A 10,267-nucleotide genomic window follows, 5' to 3' on the forward strand; every position below is an offset into this window, starting at 1 on the left:
GTCTAGTCTATAGTCTAGTCTATAGTCTAGTCTATAGTCTAGTCTATAGTCTAGTCTATAGTATAGTCTATAGTCTATTCTATAGTCTAGTCTATAGTCTAGTCTATATTCGAGTCTATTGTCTAGTCTATAGTCTAGTCTATAGTCTAGTCTATAGTCTAGTCTATAGTTTAGTCCATAGTCTAGTCTATAGTCTAGTCTATAGTCTAGTCTATAGACTAGTCTATAGTCTAGTCTATAGTCTAGTCTATAGTCTAGTATATATTTTAGTTAATAGTCTAGTCTATAGTCTAGTCTATAGTCAAGTCTATAGTCTAGTCATAGTCTAGTCATAGTCTAGTCATAGTCTAGTCATAGTCTAGTCATAGTCTAGACATAGTCTAGTCAGAGTTTAGTCCTAGTCTCATCATAGTTTAGTCGGAATGGTGGTTAAGATTTCGTAAAAATCAAATTTTTTTTAAACAAAAGAATTTTCAAAATAAGAAAATTTAAAATATTTAATTTAATAATACATACTAAGCCTTAAGTAATTTTTTTCTTTAATATACATACATATTTTTCAAACCCCCTTTATAACACATACATGTGTACTTAGAACTCTTTAAAGAAAAGCCTTCAAAACAAATGTCTATTTTCTAATATTGATTTTTTTCTATAAAATTGATAAATTTGTTTAGAAGATGTCAATACACTTCTACTTTTTTAACACACACATTTTATATAGAAACACATACATATCGCTACAGTTTTACAAAGGTGTCAATGTAAGTATTTTACACTACAACGACTACTATATATAGATCAACTCATATAGCTTTTTGGGGAATTTATCACAGTTTTTGTATGTTAATTAAAAGTAAACATTTCTTGAAAGTATTGCAATTTAGAGTGTAGTACCAGTTATATCCTATCAGTCGTAATCAATTTCATAGTCAATAACATAAGTTTACATCGATTTTATTTCCACGAACTACTGGTTTATTCATTCTTGACACATTTTACATATGTATGAGGGTAAATAAAAAACATGCGAAACTTTAATGTATTCATTTAAATACTAATATATTAAATACTTGAGTATTAAATATTTATGCATGAGGAAAAGAACTGGGGTAAATATTTATATATTAGTACACTTATAATATACACTTATGTATGTATTTACATGCTAATCTAAGAAGAAACTATACTAACCAAAGTTGTTGGGAAAATTTATCACATACAACTATTCTATCATTTTATGCACTTGCGGTCCTCTCTTGCGATTATTTCTGTTATTCTGTTAGTTGTGTCAACTTTGGAATGTACATACTTGTACTTACAGCTTATTTTCTTGAGTAAATATTTGCTATAATATTAAGGTATGTTCACATTAAACAAATATTTGTTCACATTAAACAAATATTTATAATATAAATGCGACCACTAATACAATCAATAATTTAAACAAGATTATAAGAAGTTTATGATAAAGCTTATTATTTTATAAATTGTCATTAACAACTTTTACTCATTTTTTAGTCTGAACGTTGCATCACTCTAATGTAGGGTCTGTTTTAAAATTAGTAAAACTACTACTTCTACTCTTTTCTATTTACTTTCTAATTGTCATGTTGAAATAAATGTATGAAGAGGGGATATGTATGTAAATGCACGCATCTTTATGTAAAAGTGAATGTAAGCTTCCTTTAGTTATTTGTTTTTTTTGCGATGACAAGAAGTGTGACCTTGCCGCTGCAGTTTTTCTAAATAGGCAACACGGATCTGTCTTGATGTTTGCAACATTCATGGGATTGGAGCATGTTAAGATATAACAAGACTAACACTAGACAAGACTAGACAAGACTAGACAAGACTAGACAAGACTAGACAAGACTAGACAAGACTAGACAAGACTAGACAAGACTAGACAAGACTAGACAAGACTAGACAAGACTAGACAAGACTAGACAAGACTAGACAAGACTAGACAAGACTAGACAAGACTAGACAAGACTAGACTAAAAGTCTTGTCTAGTCTTGTTTTTTTAATTAAATGTAAAGGTAACCCTTTCAAGTTTCTATAGAAACCTATTGTGACCTTTACATTTAATTAAAGAAATTTGTAATACTGTACGTATGTTTAATATTAGTTTCAGCATATTTTGAAAATATCTTAAAAACACAAGCTCTTTTTTACACTATAACTAGACTACAACTAGACTAAGACAAAACTGTGACTATAGAAATTTAACTCTTTATATAACATTAAGAACAGTTTTGTTATACTGTACGTATGATTAATACTAGTATCAGTGTATTTTGAAAAAAATGTTGAAAACCTTGGCTGTAGTTTACACTATGACTAGACTCGGACTAGACAATGACTGGACAATTATTTTTATAGAAACTTAAAGGAGTTATATTTTTATAACTTTAAGAGCAATTTTGTAATACTGTACGTATGATTAATATTAATTTCAGTATATTTTGGAAAAAATTTCAAAAACATTGGCTCTTGTTAACATATGTTTATGTTTTAACATCCATTCGAAAGCTTACAATCTGAGTTATTAGTATGTTCTTAACTCAGTAGTAGAACTATAAGTTTAGGATAAACAATTTATGTTAAAACTGTAAATAGATTTTAGACATTTGCTTTATGTATTATGTACAAATTTAATGTTTTAAAAACACTTTATTTAAAGAACATTTTTATTTATATTTATACAAAATTGTTTTTTATATATATATAAATCCTAAAGGGCTTTAATTTTATTTACAAAATATCCACAGTTTTTGTGCGGATTTTTGTACAAACATTAGAAAATCAAATATTCAATATATTTTGATTACAATTTGATTGCTTTTTTTGTGTTTACAGAAAACATAAAGTTTAATTCAATATCCAAATATAGACAAAATTAAATCTTAAATCTACACAAAATACGTCGAAGATATTGTTCAGGTGGATTTATGTTTAAATAAGCAAACTTTTCTGGATATAAATAGACACAAATACTTGTTGTATAACGATGGCGAAAGGTTGACTAAACTTAACAGACTTGTTTTTTTTTTAACATAAGATAAAGATGTCTTAATGGTAATGTTGAGGATGGTTATTGTTATAGATGACTTGAAAAAAATATTAAGTTAGATGTTGTCAACCTTTCACTAACGCTTTGTTATGTCTGTATTTACACATGATTTTGAAAATATATGTATTTTGATTTTTTCTTTCTAAAATTTACTTCAACTCACCTGTCATGCTGTGGATGTGTATGTTGTTGTTCATTTTTTGCTGCTTGTTCTTTTGCTGTTTTCTCCAAATGATGAACATCTTCATCTTGTATATCTTTTTCTTTATCCTTTTCTCTTACCATTTCACACTCTTTGCCATTTTTGTTATCCTTGTCTTTGTCGACAATTTTATCCTTATTTTCGGTCATAATTAAAGTTTAAAATTTCTCAATTTGTTTCGTTTTTTTCTTTTTTAAAGGATTATGTTGTTTTTGTCCTTTTTTGGGTTATAGGTATTAATAAAAAGTAATTAATTTGTTAAAAGTAAATTTTTTTTGTAAGGACTTTAGTATAAAGAAAATCATCCCTTTTTTAATGTATTAATGTTATCAACAGGTTTTATAGCTTTGCTTTTTGGTTAAATTAAAAAAGGCATTAAATTTTGGAGAAATCGTTATTAGAAAAAGTGATTAAATTATTGATTGGTATTATTTAATGTAAACAGATATATCTCTTGAAATTATTGAAGTAATATGTTTTCTTCTATAGAAAACTGCCTTGGAAATACAACTATCTTTATAAAAAACTGCCTTTAAATAGTCCTTTATAAAGAAAACTGCTTTTTAAAAATAAACAAATACACAAAAATGTCTTGAAATAATCGAAGTAAACTGTCTTCTAGAAATGCATCTATCTTTATAAAACGAATCCCTTTAGCTTTTATACAGAAAGCTGCCTTTAAAATAAGTCTGTCTGTCTATCTGTTTATCCGTCTGTCTGTCTGTCCGTCTGTTTGTCTGTTTGTCTGTCTGTCTGTCTATCTGTCTGTCATTCTGCCTATCTGTCTGTCGGTCGGTCTGAATCACTTTCAGAGTCGAGTTAGTTATCTCTTTCTGTCTGTTTGTCTATCTATCCATTTAGCTTTTATACAGAAAGCTGCCTTTAAAATATATCTGTCTGTCTATCTGTCTGTCCGTCTGTCCATCTGTCTATCTGTCTGTCTGTCTGTCTGTCCGTCTGTTTGTCTGTCTGTGTGTCTGTGTGTCTGTGTGTCTGTCTATATGTCTATCTGTCTGTCTGTCAGCCTATCTGTTTGTCGGTCGGTCTGAATCACTTTCATTGTCGAGGTAGTTATCTTTCTCTGTCTGTTTGTATATCAGCCTGTCTGTATATATGTCTGTCTGTATATATGTCTGTCTGTATGTATGTCTGTCTGTCTGTGTGTATGTCTGTCTTTTCATCAACACTCCTATGTGTTTCCATGTAATCCTTTTGATCAAGATGTATTTCGCACAATTTATTGGAAATTTTGGGAAACACGTCTTTTTGGCCCAACCATCTAGAAATCTGTCAATCCATCTTTCCAATCGATCTGTCTATCCTTAAGTAAGTTGAAGTATAACCTTCCTTCAGTCCGTCCGTCTGTGTGGGCTATCACTATAAGGAACTTTTTTTCTCAAGATACGAGTCGGAATTTTTTAAATATTTTTGTAAAAATTTATCCTTTTCATCCTTGAAGTATACCATACCGTACGTCATTTTTTCAGTCCGTCCATCTGAGTATCCATTTAAAACTGTTTTTTTAAGATAAAGGTAGCAATTTCCAAGATAATTTGACTCAATTACAATACCGGTTTTATTCATAAGTACGTCCTTGAAATATAGCACTCGGTCCATCCTTCCCTTAGTCCGTCCGTCCGTGTGGCCATAAAAAGACATCGTTAGCAATTTTCGGGATAATTTGGTAAAATATGTATTTTTTTTTAAATTTGAGCAGTAGTATTATGATTAAAATTATTAATAACTTTTATATAAAAGTAGCTAAATTTCTATTGAAAAAAGGAAAATGTTCTATAAAAAATCTTTTTAATACTGATAACTGATAGAGGAAATCAAGTGTTCAACTCACTATACTTCCTTGTTTGTTTATAATTGATGTTTGTATTTTCATTTCTTTTCATATTTTTTAAAAGAAAACTTTTAATGAAACATGACACAATTAACCTTTTTTGTTGTTCAACATTTTTCCTTCTGTCGACTCAAAACATTTGTTAGCAATTGTTATTTTTGTTTTTCTTAAAGTAAGTAAGAAGTGTCATTTGTCTTTGTAAGAAAAAAATTCTTTTTGTCACGTGAACTTTTTTTAATGATCGTTAATTGTAGGTCCTTAACAAATGACAGCTGCTGGAGAAAAGCAAAAAAAAAATCATTGTTATACGAGACTCTTTAAATTTCATTTTTAAAAAATTATTTTCTTTTTATTTTTGTGGAGTTTTTTTACGTTGCCAGCAAGTAATTTAAACATTATTAATGGCAATTTCTAGGAAATAAGTTTAACAAGAGGTAATAAATAAAACAAAAAAAGTCTAAAAGTTTTTAAAAAAAATCTTAAAAACAAATGAAATTTAAGCCAAAATGAGTCTTAACCCAGCAGTTCGACAAAGAGTCTATGCATCCAAAAAGGATAATGATTTTTACTAACGTATAACCACTTGGATGGCTTTAATTCGTTTTTCGTTAAGGATCTACTCTTTGTAGATGAGTGTGGAGATAATTATCCCTTTAGTATGCCCTTTGCAAGCTAAAATGTGGACACTTTAAAAACAAGCTTAAGCTTTTTGTCTGTCTTTACAAAATCTATGGAGTGACGATTGGCATCCTTGTAGGATAATCTCATGTTGATTTCCGCTAACGTCTTATCATTTGGATGGCTCTAATTCGTCTTTTGTTAAGGATTCAGACTTTTAAAATGAATAGTTGTCACTTTAGTGTGCCTTTGCAAAAGAGTGGACACCATGAAAACAAACTTAAGCTTTTTGTCTGTCTTTACAAAATCTATGGAGTGACGATTGACATCTTTGTAGGACAAGCACATGTTGAATTCAACTAACGTTTAACCATTTGGATAGTTCTAATTCGTCTTTCGTTAAGGATCTACTCTTTGTAAATGAGTGTGGAGATAATTGTCCCCTTAGTGTGCCCTTTGTAAGCTAAAGAGTAGACACTATGAATACAATCTTAAGCTTTTTGTCTGTCTTTTCAAAATCTTTGGGAATGACGATTGACAGACTTCTAGGATAAGCACCAGTTGATCTCCGCTTACATCTAACTACTCGGATGGCTTTAATTCGTATTTTGTTAAGAATGTATTCTTTGTAAACGAGTGTGAAGATAATTGTCACTTGTCGTCTTTGGAACAATTGAAGATCATGTATCAAATTTCATTGAATTATCTTCTAAATTGAGACCTGTAGTACGTTTACAAGGTTTACATGGACAGGCAGACAGATGGACAAATAGACAGACAGATGGACAGACAGGCAGACAGACAGACCGATGGACGGACAGACGGACAGATGTATGAACGTACGAACAGACGGACATACAGACAGACCAACAAACAAACAGACAAACAGACAGACAGACAGACAGACAGAGAGACATACAGACAGGCAGACAGACAGACATACAGACATACAGACAGACAGACAGACAGACAGACAGACAGACAGACAGACAGACAGACATACAGACAGACAGACAGACAGACAGACAGACAGACAGACAGACATACAGACATACAGACAGACATACAGACAGACAGATAGAGAGACAGACAGACAGACGTACTCGGATCGACTCAGAAAATGATTCTGAGTATAGGACCAATTGTGCGTTACAATCATCAGCACAAACCCAATATACCCTCTCCACTAAGTGGTGTAAAATGAGTCTTAATCCAGCAATTCGACAAAGAGCATTTACCTCCCAATAAGTAGGATAATGATTTCCACTAACGTCTAATCACATGGATGACTCTAATTCGTCTTTAGTTAAGAATGTACTATTTGTAAACGAGTATAAAGATAATTGCCACCTTAGTGTGCCCTTTGTAAGCAAAAGAGTGGACACTTTGATAACCAACTATAGCATTTTGTCTGTCACTTTGTAGACTATGGGGTGATGCTTGACTTCCTGGTAAGACAATCACATGGACACACGGTGACCAGGAGAAGCCCTAAGTGGTAGCTTTAAAAATATACTTCGGGACTATCTAACCGAACTGCTGGGTATATAACCTTGAGGCTTTTACTATATTCTTGAAAAGTGTAGTATACAAAAGTGAAATTATATTTTGTAAAAGTGTAACACACTTCTAAAGGTAGTTAATATCCTTGACGTATATATAAGTATACAATTCATGGTTTATTTAGTTTGTATTTGAATTTCATTTTGTTTGTTTTAAGACAAAATTGGTTTTTTAACGAAACAAAAAAAAAAAAAAAAAAAACTAAAAGGTGTAGTTTTTGAAAAATAATGTCATACTCATATTGAATTTTATATGTATTTGCTAAAGATGAAAGATAAAATTGACAAGGGTTTTCTATATTTTTGTGATTTTGTTTTTGGTCTTTAGAGTATTAAAACACAAAGCATAAGTTCATATACCATTGTCTATGTACTTGACATCGACTCCTTTGTTAAGTATCCTTGTTATTTATTTAACTTCCATATTAATTTGTAATATTATATCGATTGTTTTCGGTTTGGCTTTGAACTCTTAATAATGTTCAGTTATCGATTTAAATTTTCCTTTTTATTTTGTTGTATGGAAACAACTTTTTTTCGTTAAATAAACAGAAAAAAAACGAAAAAGTTAAATATTGAAAAAAGTTTGCTTTGTTCAGCCATCACACAACAACAAAAAATATTGTTTTAAAATATATACACACAAAAACCGAAATACAAGCCCACATCTGCTAACATATGTACAATGTACATACACTTGTTAAAGCAGATATCGAAAGAAAAAAAAACTTTATAAACGAATACATATACATATATATATATATATATATATATATGTACATATATAGGGGCGCTTAAAGTACACTTTTTTCCTATATAAAATAAATAACTGCTTGTTTATTAACTGCAAACTTTTGTGTTAAAAAATTTAAATAGATTTCTTTAAAAAAGCATTATTTTCTTTAATATTTCGATTAAGGAATACGTTGCGTATGATTGATATTAATTTATTACTAGTTTGAGAAAACCCGTAATAACTTCTTAGGTTTTCAAGGTAAAAGCATAATTCAAAAGCGATCTTATAGACAACATTTCAACAAAAAGTATGTGAAAACATATTATAAATTTTCTAGCCAAAAACTATTTTGAATCAACATCAATGGCAGATGGCACAGGCAGAAGATTAAAGAATCATAGAAACCCCGATATGAGCAGGGAGGAATGCTACAAAAGATACGTAGTCATAGTATAACTGGCTTTAGAATACTATCTCCACTCTTCTGTTCCAGTTCTGTTCTAGTTCTGTTCTAGTTCTGTTTTAGTTCTGTTCTAGTTCTGTTCTAGTTCTGTTCTAGTTCTGTTCTAGTTCTGTTCTAGTTCTGTTCTAGTTCTGTTCTAGTTCTGTTCTAGTTCTGTTCTAGTTCTGTACTAGTTCTGTTCTAGTTCTGTTCTAGTTCTGTTCTAGTTCTGTTCTAATTTTGTTCTAGTTCTGTTTTAGTTCTGTTCTAGTTCTGCTTAGTTCTGTTCTGCTCATGTTCTCTTCTAGTTCTATTATTTTTTTAAGGTTGTTCTAGTCTTCTGTTATTTCATGTCAAATTTGATTGATTTGAAAATAATTTTAATATTTATTAAATATTTTTTACAGGAAGTAAACTTTTTGGCTACTCTGCTACGAAAGTTATTGCGTGGGACAGCTAGAGAAACATTTTTTCTACTTGATTACATGGAGTATATACAAAAGCCAAATCAATGACTTTCAAAATCGTTTCTTAAACAATATAATTTAATCACTTTTTTATTCGATTTTGAATACTTAATAGTGTAGTATTATGTAGGATTTCATTTTCCAATCAAGGGCTTTTTTAATGAAGTTTATGAAATCTTCTTTTGAACACTGTAAATCTTTTATGTTAAATATTTTAATTTAATTTTTTTTTTTGTTTAACTTTGCACTTTATTTTTGTTCAGCTACCGCCACTTTTTATTTTGTTTTAAATAGTGACAATTAATTATAAAAGAAATTATTTATATATGATAAATTAAATATTTTTTTTTTTAATTTTTATTTGTTTTTTTAATATTTAAATAAAATTTTTATTTTGTCATTTTCCTTTTTTAATAAAAATTATCTCATTATTCACATTTCTGTAATATTTTCAAATATTTTTTTTATATTAAAAACTTTTTCAAAAATATTACACTTTTTGCCAAGTATCAACTTTTTTTCATATCATTATTATATTACTTTTCTCAAGTATATGCATTTATGTATTTTAATAATAACTTCATTTTTATACCACGCAATAAGAACAACAAAGAAAGACACACTTAACATACATTATTTATTTCCATTAAGTAGTAGTACTTTTTTAACATTTTCTTAATAACACAACTTATACACATACATACATATACATATATGTATGTATGTATGTAATAATATTGTTATATTTTTTTACATATACCTACATAATATATGTATGTATTTCTTTTTCTATTTATATTTCTTTATATTTTTGTTCATAATTCACCGCCATTTTATCCGTCAATTTTTTTCTTTTTTTCCAGAGACTTGTTGTGAAACCGTCGGAAGTTGAACTGCTACTAAAGTTTCCTGTGTTCAGATACATTATATTTATAGCTCAAAGCAGTATAAACAGGAGAGTTTTGTTCTTTTTCATGAGTATTTGTTTAGAGTCAACAGTTGTAACTTATTGTTGCTGTAGTTACAACAGTTACTATTTACCTTACTCAACAAACATAAATTCAAACAAGTATATTTCTGTCATAGTATTATTTAAACAAATGGTTATGTTTGCACACAGCTGTTTATGGATAAACTAAGAAAATGCCAAAGAGAGGGAGAGAGTATTTAACACATTTTAACACACACACATACACAAGAGGTAAACAGAAACATAAACTTTTAAACAAAACAGTTAGTTATTTTTGCTACAGCTGTTCTCGGATAAAATGCGTAAACACTGAGAATAAGAGTAAAAAAGTCTCTTAAAAACAT

General features: G+C 29.4%; 1 protein-coding gene across 1 annotated transcript in view; it reads right to left on the reverse strand.

Moving 5' to 3' along the window:
* Nucleotides 1–9,793, reverse strand: part of LOC111689090 (arrestin, lateral eye-like) — a 23,034-nt gene extending 13,241 nt beyond the window's left edge. The window contains exons 1-2 of the mRNA XM_046946015.1: nucleotides 9,718–9,793; nucleotides 3,241–3,496 (exon numbers count right to left, since the gene is read on the reverse strand). Coding sequence (XP_046801971.1) covers nucleotides 3,241–3,428 — 188 coding nt within the window. The 5' untranslated portion in view covers nucleotides 3,429–3,496; nucleotides 9,718–9,793. The remainder of the gene's footprint in view (nucleotides 1–3,240; nucleotides 3,497–9,717) is intronic.
* Nucleotides 9,794–10,267: the final 474 nt, after the last annotated feature.

This window comes from Lucilia cuprina, chromosome 3 (genome assembly GCF_022045245.1).
Source record: "Lucilia cuprina isolate Lc7/37 chromosome 3, ASM2204524v1, whole genome shotgun sequence".
NCBI lineage: Eukaryota > Metazoa > Arthropoda > Insecta > Diptera > Calliphoridae > Lucilia > Lucilia cuprina.